Below are 18,059 nucleotides of genomic sequence, written 5' to 3'. Positions count from 1 at the left end.
ATGATGTGGATGATTTTTGATATTGACAATAGTTTTGAGTGTGCAGAACAAATTCTGTGTCCATTTATCTGTAAATCTGAGACCCGTAAGGGTCCAAATGTTATTTTGTCCAGTCTGTATGGTGGAGTATATGTTAATATTGGGCTGGTTGTATTTGGTCTCTCATTGAGACATTTAGATATCTTAGTGTCTTGGTTGGACACGACCTTTGACATAGTCCTGTCTCTGGTTTGACACGAGGTTTGACCTGTTGGTCAAACTTTTGTGTTTGTCCCCAGAGCAAGCAGGCAGGCTCCATTAGCTCAGAGTTGCCCAGGAGACCCGGGTTCTTGTAGATCTGCAATTTCTTTAAAATCGTGATTTATTTTGCAAATCTTTGAAAATATATTTTTAAAAGCAAACATTTAGAACTCAAATATTTGCTTCTGGGGAGTCCCTGGAAAAACATATTTTAAGATGGGTGTCTGCGGCCAAATACATGTAATTTTGGGGGTCCTTGACATGAAAATGTTTGAGAACCACTGATTTAGGACGAAGGATTATTATAAGACATTATAGAATCGGTTCAAAATATTCAAAGACTTGCACAAATGTATTCATACTTTAAGTCTTAAACCAATGAAAGGTTCTATATTTGCATAGGTTGTAATAATGATAAAGTCGGCGCAATTTGCATGGGTGGAGAGCTGAAGGGGGATTCCCATTGTGATGCAAAACTGTGTCAATACAATATGTTTCGCAAATGAAGGATTTCGTGGGTTAGGATGGCAACACAAAAACAAACAACTGAGAATAAAATAAAAACTGCTATCTATTGGTAAACTACTACAAAAAGAAAACTAAAGTGGGTTGATGTGTTTTTATTAAGCTTATACTAATTCATTTCATAAAAAACGAACAAAAAAAACAATCAAACAAACAAACAACAACAACAACAAAAATATATAGATAACCTGTATATAGTAGTTTAGAAGGAAGTTAGTTGACCTGTCCAATAAATGTCAACAGGATATACAAAGAGTAGCATTGGCTTTACACCCACCTCTTTATACTCTATGCTTTGTACCAAATTCTGGGCCCTCGGTACAAGGATTCACTGCGGGGCCCCGCACAATTATTTTGTGCTTTAACTATTGACAAATAGCAGATTTACAAGCTTGCAGCGCAGCACCGAGTGCCGCGCTGCAAGCTTGTAGATCTGCTATTTTCGAAAAATCGTAAAAGGTTTTTTGAAAAATCTATGTTTTTTATATGTCAGTGGTGCTCAAACCTTTTCATGTGAAGGACCCCCAAAATTATATGTATTTGGCCACGGACCCCCCATCTCAAAATATTCAGTTCCAGGGTACCCCCACAAGCAAAATTCGAGTTACAAATGTTCGCTTAAAAAGATTTGCACACATTTTCATGACTTTTCAAAAATAGCAGATCTACAAGCTTTTCAATAGCTAAATAGCTATAAAATAATTAAGGCCCCTCCACCTTGGGCCCTGGTAACTCATCCCACTCCCCCCCCCCCCCCCCCCCCCCCCCCCCCCCCCCCCTTGTGACGCCCCTGGGTAGATGTAAGGCTGAAACATATTACCACTGTAGGCCTACATGTTGTGTGTGAGAGTTTGTTTTTGTGGCTTTCCTCCTGTAAAATGTACGGAGAGGGACGATGATTAGACATGCAACATTTCAATTTAATCTACAGTCATTCATCGTTTATATTGATAAAACTCATGCCAATGTAAACATAAAGTGATAGCAATAGTAGATCAGATATTTTTTGAAATATTTGGAACATTTTTTTAATTGTTTAACATCAATTGTCTCACACATATTTTCACATATTTGAGAAGCACTATACTGTAAACCAGTCCATAAACTTTATAAACTGATTAAGTAGGCCTAGATATTCCAGGTTTATATTATAAACCACTTTATACACTGATAAGTAGATATTATTATGAAGCAATTATGAAGCAATTATAAACTAGTAAGAACATATTCTTTGTTTAAATTATGAAGAAGATGATAAACCTTATGAACTAGTAAGTTCCTGTTTTTTTTTATATAAAATAGTTGATAAGCGTTATAAACTATAGTAAATATATATTGTTTATTTATAATGCAGTTGATAAACGTTATGAACTAGTAGCCTACACATTCCTGGTTTATATTATGAAGCAGTTGATAAACCTATAAACTAGTAAGTACATATTCCTGGTTTAGTTAATAAAGTAGTTTAAGTTGAACCCTTATAGTAAGTTGTAGGTTATATTCCCAGGCTAGTTGACAGTGTTCTCCCCAGTGCATGAGTGGCCGTCTGCCTTATTTTTCTGACGTCACTGGCACTGCCCTGTCAGCCAGCTGCGGTTGAAGCTACTGTATAGTTCCTATAGGCGGGAGGGACGGACGGTCCGCGTTGTGGTTGGATAGCTGGTTGTCAAGTGTGTGTGTGTGTGTGTGTGTGTGTGTGTGTGTGTGTGTGTGTGTGTGTGTGTGTGTGTGTGTGTGTGTGTGTGTGTGTGTGTGTGTGTGTGTGTGTGTGAGAGAGAGAGATACACAAACATAGACAATAAACAGCGTAGTTAAACTAGAGTTGGAATAATCTTTAATAAATAAAAGTATAAGCAGCACATGTAGGCCTACTCAAGTAGGCCTACTCTACAAGAAGGCTCCAACTTGGAGTTACTTTTTTTTAGATACTCTACTCTCAGAGACATAATAGTCTGGCTATTGATATTAAAGGAGTAGTTCACCCCCCTCCCCCAAATAAATAAATAAAAATTAAAATAAAATAAAATAAAATTAAAATGAATAGATAAATACATAAATACATAAATAAAATCTCACCCCATGGGTAGCCTGGGATCACTTCACTTTTCGGGGTTGTAACCGGTCTGGAGCAGAATCCACAACACGTCATGTTGTAGTACTCAAAGGACTACAATTTGCCGGAACTATCCACTGGAAACATTAATAATAATTCCCCTGCGCTCAAGGACATACTTTTAGGGCCTAACTAATAAACTCCTTGATGCGGAGTAGTTTTGCTTTTGAAAAAATCGATTTGCATCTTTTAGTCCAACTCGTATAGCGACTGACAAGACTACACTAGGCTACTCGAGCATTTTAATAGGGAATGGGGAAACAAACGGGGGGAACCAAATCAAAGCGACGCCGCTTCTTCTAGTGGTTTCCGCGCTTTAGGCGGAAACCAAACGGCCAGTTGTGAACGAACACCAGGCTTTCCCCCAGAAAGCCTGGTGGGCGAGGTTACCCCATGGGGACTTGAATTCACTTGAGTTCACAAAAAAAGAGAGTTTTCCTAACCTTGAAGCCCATTGAAAAGGTGTTGACCTCTGAACAGCTGTCAATAAATGTCAATAAATCAATAGAGACCAAATCAAACTACAATTTCATTGTTGATTATTGATTATTGTGGTCCTACAGCATAGTAATCAGCTGCCATTGTACTTCTCATTCATACATTACTCATATTACAGAATTATTACTACTTATTGTTACTCGTTTTTATCATTTTTCACACTATACTTTAACATTACTAATATTATAGCACTACTCTCACTAAAACATCTGTAGAGTTTACATAGTTTGGAATATATTCATACAATTTTGCCTATCAATTGATGACACCTTGGTGAACAATTTCTCTATTCACTATATATGTTTTCAATGAGGTCTTGAGGCTCATTCACTATTCAGAAGGCAGAATTTCCATAGGCGGAGGTCTTAACAGGCTAAGGCAATAATTTGATCTTAATAAATTGACCTCCATGGAATCAATGGGGATAGCCTGTGTGTGTGTGTGTGTGTGTGTGTGTGTGTGTGTGTGTGTGTGTGTGTGTGTGTGTGTGTGTGTGTGCGTGCGTGCGTGCGTGCGTGCGTGCGTGCGTTGCGTGCGTGTGTGTGTGTGTGTGTGAAAACATGACCAACGACAAAAAACTGCAGCAAGATTTGTGAACTGTTGTGATTAAGGCTAGAGAATGGAACACAACAACCCTAGGACTACAAACCATTGAGTGACCTCTAGACCTACTGCAAATATTAGTCTTTTTTAAATACTATTGAAATCGTATTGAGAAAGAATAAATACTGCTATTTGTTCCAAATAGCTTTGTACCATGTATATACCAGTAAGATGCCTAAGGGCGAAAAGTGACCTTGCCGGCTCGCCCTAAATGGCGCAGGACGGAATTCGCACGGTATGGAATTCATTTGCAAGTGTGATTCGAGTTGCAGTTGGTTGTTTAAGTTGGACAAAATGTGGACAAAATATTTCTCCAAATATGGATATGACTGACATCTAACATCATAGATGTCTTATGTTATAGACCACATGAGACTCACACAATATGTCCATATATGGGCATTCCAAGCTATTGGCTTAATATTGATGACATCAGGGATCTACAAACATACAAGAAACAAGGATGGAACGTGATGTCACAATGTGATGTCATAAGTCAGCTAGACATATATGCAATAACATGCATATAATAACAACATAATGTGACATATAGCTCTGTTTACACAATGCTGTACCCCCTCCAACTGTAGGCTATTATGTTCCCCATTTTCAACAGTTTTTATTTTATTTTGACACTTGCTTTGGCAATAAAGCTCCTTTGAATTTAAATTGTTAAAAAATAATTATTAAAAAGCGCCCTTCTCAATTATTTGATAATAAATCAAAAAAGTTATTGAAGTTATTATTATTAATAATAATAATAATTATAACTAGAAATACCGTTCCTACGAAACAGTGTGGGCTCACATGTAACACCATGTATGGGCACAAAGATCTACCCTTTGGCTGCACCTCACTGGCTAAGGGCCCTGCCTTTGTGTCTTACGTCATTTTGAGGAGAATTTGGTCAGAATTTATTGAGAGGATCGCCCCTTGAGATGCAGCATCTCATTTTAGAACTTTGCTGATAGATTACGTCATTTTGAGGAGAACTTTGCTGATAGATTACGTCATTTTGAGGAGAACTTTGCTGATAGATTACGTCATTTTGAGGAGAACTTGATAGATAAATAATACATACACATACGTGTGCTCGCCTTCAGCGAGCCCACAATAATCAATAGTTGTAGCAGCAGCCCTAGTTTTGTCACATGTTGAGTTTTCAACCATGTTTACTATTATGCTGCCAGTGGTTGCCCCGACAACCGTTTTTAGCCAATGAAAGAGCGGGGGCGATCCTCCCGGGCGATGGGACGGAGAGTGCAGCACCTTCAGTAAAAGTTGGGATGTGTGAGCTCCAGTCAGAGAGGACAGAGAACCGTGCGCGTCTTATTGACACTAAACAAGCCGGACAGAAGCGTCGCCGAGGCGGACGGCAGCTCTACCGTCAGCCGCTGTCTCTGCACACACTTCCACACAACTTAGAAACAAAAACCATTCAATTCTTCACGGAAAAGAAGAAAAACCCCGCCAGCAGAGAAGGAGGGGAGAGGAACCAAACGGGACGAGGAGCGATATTTTATTTGCTATATTTTTGTACTGGGAAAAGAAAAGAGCAGTAGACAAGGTTGTAAAACTAACGTTAAAACACGGTTCGCACTTAAGAAAGGACGAATACGTTCGAATAAATACAATTTGAAAAAAGTTAAACGTTTTTTGGGGTAAATGTTGTGGTGATATCTTTGTGGAAGAGCATACGCTGCTCTTTATTCAGTCAGAGTTGGCGGTTGGTCGTGCCGAGCTGTCAAACCACCGATGACTGCTACAAACTGCACCGGGAATGAGGAGCTGGACTTCAGACTGATCTTCGGGGAGGACGCCGGCCAGCAGCAGCAGCCCCTGGGCCCGCAAGGTCAGTATTATAGCACTGTCTGGAACAGTGGTCCGTGGACCCCCAAAACAATCATATTGTAACTGGGACCCCTGCTTTTTCTGCTTTTGAAATTGATGTTATCCTAGATAAAGTGATGTTCTATCCTATCACAACTATTTTCACAATTTCTGACTCTGTTATTTGACAATTTGGCCAATGTTTAATTGTGATTTTAGAGGTATTAAAAAGTCCTTAAATTGTCACTTTAGAAATGTGCAGATACCTTCTAATACACTTAAAACGTTATGTTGGTTTGTTTACAGTTGAGTGAGAAAACAATGTTGCACATTAAGTTAATCATCTGGGGACCCCCCCAAAATAATTTGGGGACCCCCCCCCCCCGACCCACAGGTTGAGAACCACTGGGCTAGAAAGGCAGTGCCTCATATGTCATATCTGTGTGTGTGTGTGTGTGTGTGTGTGTGTGTGTGTGTGTGTGTGTGTGTGCGTGTGTGTGTGTGTGTGTGTGTGCACGTGTGCACGTGTGCGTGTGTAAAATGCACATATACAATTATTTTTAACTTTGCAAACACTAGTAGACCAGTGGCTCTCAAACGTTTTCATGTCAAGGACCCTCAAATTGAGACTTATTAGCCCGCGGAGTCGTGGACCCACATTGGAAAATATATGCCAGGGACCCCTATATAAGAGAACATTGTTACAGCTCTAGCGGTGATTCTAAACCATTTTAATTTCAAGGACCCCCAGTTTGACATGCATTAGGCTACGGAGCCCCATTTAATGGCACTTCTATCTCTGAGACCCCAAATGTTAATCTTCAATCTTCAATAATCTTCAAATCTTCAATGTCAATTTAACGGGTCCATTTGGTTCCATTTGTACTGTACATACAGTACCCATTAAGTTGACATACCCATAAGGGTCCATTTGGTTCCTAAACCAATCATTTGGTTCCTAAATCAATCATTTTAAGTCACACTTTGAGAGCCGCTGACCTAAACAATAAAGCAATTTAATTGAATTTAATAACAATGTTATTAAGCCTACATGATTTAAAAACATCCCGCCATGCATATTGTACATGGATACAACCTTTGGTAGACCCGTTGACCCATATGCATTATGTTGGAGGGGACAGTAGTAGGCCTGTCACAACTCACAATTATTACATGATCGCCTCATCGCAATTATTTGAGATGATCGCAATAATTCTTTGCATAATCGACATAATCGTCATAATGATTTCCATATTGGATTTTCTAAAATAGTGGAAATAGCAGATCTACAAGCTCAAAACGCATCACATTTCCAATATTCATATAAAGTCATACATATTTATTTTAATATTCAATGCCCAAAACACAAATACATATTTAATCACAATTATTTGTGCGACAATATCGTGAAGTAAAATGTGTAATGGTGACTGCCCTATAGGGCAGTGGTTCTCAACCTGTGGGTTCCCCGAGGGGTTCTCAACCCCAGAGGGGTCCCCAGATTATTTTGGGCGGGTCCCCAGATTTTTAGCTAAATGTTAACATTGTTTTCTCACTCAACAGTAAACAGACCAACATACAATATAAGTGTATACAGGGTATCTGTCTGCACATTTCTAATGTGACAATTTAAGGACTTTAAAGACCTTTTAGTACCTCTGGTCAAACACTGGTCAAATTGTCAAATATCAGAGGCAGAAATTGTGAGGTATCTGCACATTTCTAATGTGACACTTTAAGGACTTTAAAGACCTTTTAGTACCTCTGGTCAAATTGTCAAATATCAGAGTATTAGTATTAGACCCATATTGGGGGCACTCATTCTGGTCGGCAGTACTTTTAGCTGCTACTGTGTCTTATTCTATCCATTCTGTCACGCTTCCCAGCAGCTGTCATTGTGGTCGCTCTGCCAGCCTGTTAATAATAAAAGTCCACAGTGGGGCTGCAGCTATCGATTATTTAATTAGCTATTATTCTATCGATTCTTTTAAATTAACCGAATAAACGAGAAGCACCTTTCTTAAAAATATACATTTGTTATTAATACATCAACATATCGATGAACCACTTAGGCGTTATTTTATACTGTCTGTCGCACAACAGGGTGACCCAAAACAGTGAAATATCTACAGTACAAGCTCTGTCTCAAAGCTTGTATCATTGTTTCTGAAAGTTTGAAAGCATCATTTGAGTGCAGTGTGGCTGCTCAGAGGCTGCAGCTTGCAGGCAGCTGTAGTAGTAGTGCTGTTGTATGGTTGAGTGAAGGGTCAACATTGTGAATGTCAACATTACACATTGTAACAAAGTAACACAGATCATTATTGCAGCACACCGGTGGTTAGGTTACGTGGTTGCAGAGTATGACTGTGTGTGTGTGTGTGTGTGTGTGTGTGTGTGTGTGTGTGTGTGTGTGTGTGTGTGTGTGTGTGTGTGTGTGTGTGTGTGTGTGTGTGTGTGTGTTGCTGCAGTAATACATGTTATTAAAGGAGAGTGCATTGTTAACTGTAGGCTGGCATGAGCATATTTAATAGCTAGTTTATTTAAGTACCGGTATTTAAGCAATTTAAAAAATAATTGAATATTAGATAGGTGTGTGTGTGTGTGTGTGTGTGTGTGTGTGTGTGTGTGTGTGTGTGTGTGCGTGTGCGTGCCGTGTAGTTCATGTATATTTGTGTTTGTACTGAATGTAGCAACATTTGTACCTTATATGGTATTTGTATGCTGTATGGTATGTATAACACGTGTTGTTACTACATATGTCTTACTACATCTATTTTGCCACCACAACACGATGCATTAGCGAGAGGCTATAACTAATTTATAATATGGTATTATAGTACCACTCTCCCAAGGGTGTTAATTTCAAAGAAACCTTTTCAGATATCAAAGTACACATGTCGTACAGGAATTCCTTATCACGGTTGCTTGGCACAGTTTCAGACAAAAATTCAATAAAACCGCTGGTCACTAATAGCCTTACGAGCTATTAATCGCTTCATGTTGCACAACATCACTTTAATGGGAGAGTGCGGGCTATATGAGGCTTCCACTATGATGCCGCTAAATATCTACATGGCATCTCTGTCGGGTGGAAACCTCATATAATGTCCAAAACTGTTACCTTTTTACAATAATTGCTAAAAAATTTAGATCGACAAGCTAAATGAAAATGTGTGGCTTCGCGCCACGTTTTGTAGATGCTATTTTCGTTTTGGATACTTTTGTGTGATGCTGTATATAATCAAGTAGGGAATTCAGTTTATCCCAGGGAGGTCCCCAAATTATTTTGGGGGGTCCTCAGATGATTAACTTAATGTGCAACATTGTTCTCTCTCTCAACAGTAAACAAACCAACATAACGTTTAAGTGTATAGAGGGTACCTGTACATTTCTAAAGTGACAATTTAAGGACTTTTTTAATACCTCTAGAGGCAGAAATTGTGAAAAAAGCCGATCTAATGCTCACAACGCCTCGCAACACAAGAACAGTGTTGTACAAAATGTAATGCCTCAACTCTTAGTGCTCTTCAGGGTGGGAGGATCCCCAGTTAAAATATGATTATTTTGGTGGTAACGGCCTGAAAAGGTTGAGAACCACTGAGATAAAAGATGAAGAAGTGCTGGGTGGAGCAGTGAGTATGGCAAACAGGTGCTCTTTGGATAGGGTTAAGTTACTTACAGGACAAAAGTTCTAATTTCCGTTGTAGTGGGTATATATATATATATATATATATATATATATTAAAAAATAGAACAGAACAGATCCAATGCAGCTCTGTTCAGTTTAAAGTAGAAAAAAGTAGGAAAAAGTAAAAAAAAAACAGGTGTTTACTTTCGGCCTTCATCAGGGTCCCTCAGATAAGGAGATAAGAGGTTTTTGCCTGACAGCAACGATATGTTCTAGTTGGATTAAGAAATTATCGTGTCTGGTAAATTGTCTCAATTTACAGTGTCACACAGAGTGTGGCTACTTGACAATGTACTTTTGTGTAGTACTGGTGACTGTTACATTTACTGTAGGCCAGCGATGTGTGAGAGCATGGGGCTCACGTCATCATCTGTTAATGTTGATTTGTTTTAGTAGAACGCTTTTCATTCACGGTTTGTGTACTTAAGTTTGTGTCTTTTAAATAATGATTGCTGCATTCAGAAAATAAGGCAGGGGTTGTTGTTGTTTGTTTATACAGCTGGTGGGGGAATGGAATGAATGACCACACAGCAAATAAGCGCAAAAAGGAATTAAACTGATTATTGTTATGTTTAAGTCAAAATAAATCTAGGGTAGTGATTGAAACAACTGCCTATTCTATACAGAAATCACAGAAAAACTGACAAGCAATGATCACAAATTTCAGGGGGAAAATGTCTCGTAGGGAAAATGAGATGGAGGCAGTTTACTCATAATGTTTTACCCTCATGTAAATTAGATTAGCTTTCAATAAGTACCCTATAATGAAGGGAACTATGTTTGGCTGTCTTCAACAAAGCATAATTGCTTAAGAGCAAGGCCAGTCCACATGGAGGAAAGACCTCAACATTTTGCAGTTGGAAAGAAAATGTCTTGGACTATTTTGATGTTATTGGCCTATTTTTCTGCCACGTGACAAGTAGGGATGGGACAATAGGAAAATGTCGTGATTTACGATATTATCACGATAATCAAAATCTGTTATCCTGGGGCGGAACATTTGCCAGAAAATAGCAGATCTACAAGCTTGTAGATTTGGCAAAGACATTTGATAGAGAGTGAAAAAAAGACAAGTAAGTATATTATAAGTGCCTTTTACCAGTTATAGAGGGTTTAAGTTGTAACGGATATGCAGCTCGGCAAATAAAAGGTGAATTGATCCCAGTGCATTACGGAGGAAGATATCACGATAAATTAAATCTCCATGATACGATTATCGTGAGTGTTTTTTATCATGATAAACGACAATATCGCGCATCGTCCCATCCCTATTTGTTATAAGGGCGAAAACGACATTATTGCTCTGTCTTGTTTCTCAGCCAGTGAAACGTAAGCATTGTCTTCTCTATTGCGTTCCACTTCATTAGAGGGTCTGAGTCTAAGTTTACCATCTAATGATGGTAAACTACCATCATTAGTATGGTAGTACGGTGTCAGGGCAGCTGGCAGAGCGAGACAGGATGGTGTGTCATAAACACTAGGTATTCACCATAGCTGGCTTAGTCACAACCACGCACTGGCACGTACTCCTCCTTAGTTCTGGTCCTGTAAAACCTCTGGGTTCAGTGAATAGCCCAGCTGTGTCCTTTTCATGAAGTTCTGGCAACGTCATGAACCCAAGAAGCCTTGGCTAGCCCCTGCTATCTTCAATCAATTTTTCCCCCAGATAAAAAAAAAAGAGGTTTAATTTGGATGCATGGGCGAGGAGGGGGGAAAAAGCCGCAGTTGGAATAAGCGTAGGAATAAAAGCGCCACTGTGCAAGTGGTTTTAATCGTGGCCCGGGCTGTATGACTTGGCCCTAGACGGGGAGCGCCTGTCCACATTAATAACTGGAGTGAGATGCAGAATCACGCAGCCAGTGCAAGGCCTGACTTTTTTGGGCACCGGTGTCGCATGCTGAACATAGCAGATCCACACGCCCTCAACGCATCGCGTTGTGGCCGCGTTGTGAGCTTGTCGATCTGCTCTTTTCACTGTGCGGCACCGGTGTGCGACTAGGTATAAATCAGGCTTACCAGTGAGTAGCATGGGTGGAATAGATCTGTTTCTCTGCAGGGCCTCCTTCAAGTCAGGACTTGTTGCAGCAACCTAGAGAAGCTGCACTATGTACTGTATATCTTGACAGGTTTATTTTTTAACACCTGACAGCTTGGTCTCTTTTGTTTGTATGTCGCGCGCACACGCACACACGCACGCACACACACGCACGCATACAGTGATTTGTTGAGCAGACAACTGAAATACCTAATTCATTACATGTGTTATTATGAAGTGGGATGTATGTTGGGCTCTCATATATATAATCGTTTAAATTTGTTTGTAAAGAATTAGCATTTCACTTTAGTACAAGCCTACAGAAGTCTACACTTACAGTATGTATTGTAGACATTGACCTAGTATGACTCTTCAGGCCCCGGGGAGAGAGTTTCTGTGAGGGAGGGAGGGTGTGCATTTTATGGGACTACAAGGCTACTGTGACAGATGTTAGCTTCTCTTATCAGGCTTGGCTTTAAACATTTTGTCCTATTAGGCTTCTTCGTTTATGTTGCTGAAAGTGTTGGCTAAACGTGGAAGTGGAACCATTGAGAAAACACTGACTGTGGGCAATTACGGTCTCACCCTTTTCACTCACCCACAGTTTAACCAGAGTCTGTCTTGTGTTTGCTTTACAGAAACTTGCAGATCCCAATGTGCCGCATCACGTTGTGTTGTGAGCTTGTAGATCGGCTATTTTCTGTGCTTGATCCCGTTGTGCGACGAAGTATAGCCAATCAGGCTTTAAGCCGGTAGTTTTTTGAGTGTACTGTATGTATGTAATTAAACTTCTGTATGGTATGCACCAGCGCCGCTCCCGCCCCCCTCTCTCTCTCTCACACACACACACACACACACACACACACACACACACACACACACCACACACACACACACACACACACACACACAGACACACAGAGTGCTGAACTGATGGTCTTCTTTCAGTCTATGCTGAGTGATTTGTTGTTCAGGAAACAGACTCAGCTTTGAACTGAAGCATTCCACTGTTCCATTCAGCAGCATCAGTCGAACCCGGCAGCAGGGCTTCCCCCCCCCCACTTCATGCACAGCTCTGCTGCTGCCGCTGATGGAATGGAAGAACTTGCTCTCAAAACTATTTCAACGGACCGTTTACTACGTGTCTCCAGACTCTCCACCCAAAGCTGAAAACGCTAAGGCGCCCTTCTGAAACGCTTATCCGAAAGTTGAAAATATTTCAATTATCAGTGACTCACCAGATAAAACCTGGCAGACGTGAACTTCGCAGCGTGGAATAGACAGATGCTCAGCGCCTCCTTGCCATGCTGCTGCCATTTAAAGCATAATGTCTATACACAGCACTAGGTTTGTCTCCATTATGTCACTTTACATGATGATCCATTGTCACACAAATAATTGCGATTATACAAACAGGTAGTTTCGACGAAGCAATCTGATTGGTTGAAATAGCTATCCACTATTATGACAGCCAAACACAGCACTCCCATTGAAAACAGTTCAAAACATACGCTGCTCTCAGGAAGAGCGGGGAATAAAACGGTCTCAACACAGACCAGTTGGCAACATAAACCATTACATTTGACTTCTTAGCACAAGTCTACATCAGTCAGTATATAAGTTAAAAGGAGTAGATAGGACACAACTAGCTTTAACTAGAGTCTAGACTAGGGTGACCATATTTTCAGCCGTGGACGTGACGCGAACCACTGTTGCCTAAAACCGGGACCCTAAAAGCAGTGCGCACATTACCATGCACGTGCGTGCCCATTCTCTAATGTTCGTCCACGCGCACATACACGCAGTGAGTGATTGACAAACAGCCTCAGCGTTGAATTCAGACACGCAATGTATTTGTTCAAGTTTTCTGATCGGTTAGGTGAGCGTTTTCATGAAAAGAACATGATAAATGTCTATGCAACCACTGAAAACTACTATTATTTTAATTCTGCCGAAAACCGGGACAATTTTGTAGTGAATGTTGAAAACCGGGACATATTAGTGTTTTAGAGATATTTGTCGGGACACCGGAACACGCAGCTTGAAAACGGGACAGTCCCGGCCTAACCGGAACGCCTGGTCACCCTTGTCTAGTCCCAACTAGACACAATAAAGGTGGACTGAACTGTGGACTAGACTGACTTAACCTCGTCACACACCTGCTTTGAATGAAAATCAAAAGGATTATAGGAACTTTGAGTTCATAATGAATTAATATTAATTTAGCATAGTGTCTTCATAATAGTAATTATAACAGTTAAGCCCTTAACAGCCTATAACAGGTCATCATAAGGAATTTATTATCAGTAGTCTTTAATTGCGAAATAACATGCTTGTTTGCATTGTTGGCATTCCATATTGTATACAAAGTGGGTAGTGTTTACTATGCTAATGGCTTGTCTACCAGTTAGCTTCAGCAAGGAATGCTAACAATGCCAACACAACAAAGTATTGGCTGAGGTGCTTCATTGTGGCAAGGTGCATGGTGCAAGAAAAAGAACACAAAAGTTCCAACCTCTACTATTCAGAGGCTTGCTGGTGTCAGATCTGTTCTGGGGGTTTGCTGAGTGACTGTGTGTATGCAGGCTGTCTGACCTTGTTTCTTTCAACGCTTCCAATTTCACTTGTTTATGCTGTTATCAGTTATCGCTCCTGATTGGGTACAATTAGTGTCTGTTTAGTAAAGAGCTGGGAGACCACTCTTACTGAAAAAAAGAAGAAAACACGTATTGCCAGCAGTATATAGAGCTATAATTTAACACTTATTTTAACCACAAATATCACTTCCACCCCCCTTTTAATATCTATGTCAATCAAATCCCCTCAAAAGTACATTGTTATTGTACTTTTATTTGAGTTGTTATTTCATTGCGTCTCTTGCATATTCATATAAACGGAGATTATCTGAGGGCGTCTATTAAACGGGTCACATTTTATTATCACACTCTCATTAGGGCTCGCACGATTATGACATTTTACAATTGCGATTAACGATTTAATTGTGTTTTTGTCGTTGACAATTACATTTCTGTTTGGCTTTTAGGCTTTGAAGTTGCACATGGCAGATATGACACATATCTAAATATACAAAGAAATTACTGACATATTTGACAACTTACATTAAAAAAGAACATTGATAGTGGAAATAGCTGATCTACAAGCTGAGCTTGTAGATCTGCTATTTCCACTATTTTTGACTTTTTTCAAATATAAACTTTTTTCAACATGTAAACGATTATGACGATTATGACAAATAATCATGATTATGTCAAATAATTGCGAGATTAGACGATTATGTAATAATTGTGACATCCCTAACTCTCATTACAAACATTGTGAAGTGGTGGTCCCATAGCCCTTAAAAGCGCCTCTTAGCCCAGCTGTGGAAGAGCAGCTACTGTGAAGTGGGTGGCCGGAGTGGAAGAATTAGCCAATGGCGAGTTAAGGTTACGTGGGTTACAAGCGACGGCCTCATTGGATGGAAGAGGGCGGTAGGTATGTGGGAGGGGGTTGAATGCCCACTCTCTGGATCCATAGCCGAGGTGTCTGGCCGTCTGCCCAGACATGCCATGTGGGGTTCAGATGGCGCGTTGGAATGAGAGGAGAGAGGAGAGGGGAGCGGGCTGACTCCCTCCTGCTGCCAAGAGGAACGTGAACACAAACAACAACACAGTTCTCCTGCTCGTGAGCCGTAGACAGCTCTCTCTTGCCGATACTGTACCTCTTGTTTTTTGTTTTCATAAACTTAGATTTTTATTGCATCTCACTTTAGATTTGGCGCTGGGTTGCTCGGTCTCTGGGTCGTCCATCACATGTCAGCCTTTTAGCACATGGCAGGCACCCTCCAACCGGGACGGCTGAGGCTTCTTTTCCGCTTTTCTCTCTCTCCGCTCTTGTGGATGTGAGGGAGACCACCGTTGACATCAGAGAGACTGATATAGGCTAATGAAATCTCCAGATGCCAGCAGCACAGTCACCGCCGCCGCCACAGACCGCCGCGTAACCGGAGTCAGGTTGGATCGGGCTTTGCGCGCTAGCCGCTGCAGCGTCACTGTTATTGTCATCTCAAACCCCACAGGAATGCCAAGTTGTTCACGGTTGTCATTTTGTTAACTTGCTGATAAAGAAGAAAAGTTAATGAAACTGTCGGAGTGACCTGGGGACAGAGAAAGCTGCCCTGTGTGTCCTTGCTTTAAGCGGTTGTAGTTTGTCCCCGTTTGTCTCTGGACCGTCGCCTCAGTCCTCTCAGCCCTCGTCGTGGGAAAGACTGAAATTACATCGCTCTCATGGTGGACTATTTTGAGCTCCCAGAGAGAGTGGCAGAGGGCAGGCAGCAGGTTGTAGGAGAGCCCCTCTCGTCCCACCAGGACATCTGAAGCCCACCGTCTGCTTCTTCTTTACACACGTCTTTTTTTCTTCCTTTAATCGGAAAGAAGAGAAAAATAAAATAAAAGGTTTCGTCGTCTCGGCGGGAGAGATACAGAGGGGAGTGTAAGAATGCTGTGCACCAAGTCTGCAGGTGAGTCGGGTGGCAATACCAGACACTGGCCAGGTGTTGTGTGCGTGTGTGTGGGTGTGTGGGTGTGTGTGCGTGCGTGCGTGCGTGCGTGCGTGTATGTGTGTGTCTGTCTCAGTGCACCTATGTGTGTGTGTGTGTGTGTGCATGTGTGTGTCAGTGAGTCTAGACTTGGACAAGGGGTTGGGGGATCACCGCTCAAGAAAAGCAGCTGTCATTAAAGGAGTAGTTAACCCCCAAAATGTCATTTTTTTCTATTGATTACTCACCCCATGGAGACTTGAGTTTAATAAGATGTTTTAGTTTTTGTCCTATTCCTAAGCCAATAATTTGATTATGATAAATGACGTCGTACCCTCATTGATTCCGGATGGAGACCCAAATGCATTTTGGTACCCATCCGGAATCAATGGGCCGACAAAGGGTCTCGTCAAATTATCGGCTTAGGAATGCGAGAAAAAAAAACTCAAGTCTCCATGGTGTCGATAGAATTCTTTTCATTTTGGGGGTGAACTACTCCTTTGTTATAGGCTGTCCTCCTGAATTGTGTCAGGAACAATTGTCGTTTGACCTAATGCAGAAATACTATGGATACGGATAGTTAAATGATTACACGCATCACTTCCTTAAGTTCAAGGTTAAATCTGCTTGTGGCCTGCTTGGGACGTGTGTCTGTCTATATGGGTTCACGTGCTATATGTAGCACTCGATTGCACCCAGTTGGCAGTTGCCCAGCGAGCTGCGATGTTTTGACTGAGCTCCACTCTTTTAAGGAGAGGGCACTATTTAAAGTAGTGAACGCAGACTTTGACATTTAGCACAGCCAGTGTCTGCGGACTGTGTTAACCTAGTTGTGTCAGCTATAAGGCAGTGGGTTATAACAGAGCTGAGGAGGGGGGTTCGAGGGCAGTGAGAGCACGCGCGCGAGAGAGAGAGAGAGACAGAGACAATGACTATGAAGATGTAACCGAGAGAGGGAGAGGTGTCAAGCAGTCTTCCCTGGTTTGCGTTCCACATGTGGGGCTTGGATCTAGGGGGCCGGTGCCCCTAGCCCTGCTGAAGTACAAGTGGGGGTGGGGGTCCTGTAGGCCGGCGCTCCGTGTACGATGAGAGAGACGTTTGTTTCCCCGGGGCGAGACACAAGCAGCTATGTGCGGCATCTGTCTAGTTTAATTTTAGTGTAACTAAAGCTACCGCTGGCCGCAGTGCATCAACATACCAGCAGCCACATTATTAGACCAGAGATAAAGCTGTTGAACTCTTGCATTTAGTTCCATTTTATTTTTTCATTCTCCCCCTTGTCGCCCTTTCTGCTGAGAGGTGGGGGAGAGCTGCGCCGGGCTTAGGGGTGCTTTGGGTCCAGGTTTATTTTAGGCCGGTCCTCAAAGCCAGGTTTCAGTCAAGCTAATGCTGGCTTATTGGCACCTCTGCCATGTGCGGTTTATTCCTGACCTGCTCCCGTGACGGACCACCTGATTGCCACTACAGTTAAAGGTCTTGTGACATCAAATTTACATTTGTTTTATTCTTAGGCTTTTTTTTTTTTCATGTTTCCTGGCCTCAATTACACCAAATAAACCTGACCTTTCAACATTCAGTGGTTGTAGGGGAGAGTGTATCACCTTTGATGTTACTTTCCACTGTGTTTGCATCGGTCCAATGCACCATTTAACATTCACTTTGGTTGTTGCGTTCACCCTCCCCTACAACCACACCCTCCCCTGGATGATGATGATGCGTACGTCCAGAGGCAAATGAACTCAAGTTTCTGAGCCTAGTAATTAAAAAAAGAAAAAACAGATTACAGAAAAACCATTGAATGTTGAAAGTTCAGTTTTTTCGGTGTAATTGAGGTCAGGAAACATGAAAAAAAAGCCTCATAATAAAAAATAATAAAATGTGATGTCATAGGACCTTCTCCAATTACATTAGAGATAATGTGAACATATTAGCCATATTAACGCTAGTGTCACTCCCTATTTTGGGCATGTCATTATAGCCAAACGTTATG

General features: G+C 41.3%; 1 protein-coding gene across 1 annotated transcript in view; it reads left to right on the top strand.

The window, feature by feature from the left end:
- The first annotated feature begins 5,342 nt into the window (after positions 1-5,342).
- nfatc3a (nuclear factor of activated T cells 3a) overlaps positions 5,343-18,059 on the top strand; it is a 163,476-nt gene continuing 150,759 nt past the window's right edge. The window contains exon 1 of the mRNA XM_080729552.1: positions 5,343-5,831. Coding sequence (XP_080585678.1) covers positions 5,735-5,831 — 97 coding nt within the window. The 5' untranslated portion in view covers positions 5,343-5,734. The remainder of the gene's footprint in view (positions 5,832-18,059) is intronic.

This window comes from Nannobrachium achirus, assembly GCF_963921795.1.
Source record: "Nannobrachium achirus genome assembly, chromosome: 7".
In the NCBI taxonomy this organism is placed as follows: domain Eukaryota; kingdom Metazoa; phylum Chordata; class Actinopteri; order Myctophiformes; family Myctophidae; genus Nannobrachium; species Nannobrachium achirus.
The sequence above is the reverse complement of the archived record's forward strand: the minus strand, read 5'-3'. Positions and strand labels throughout refer to the sequence as shown.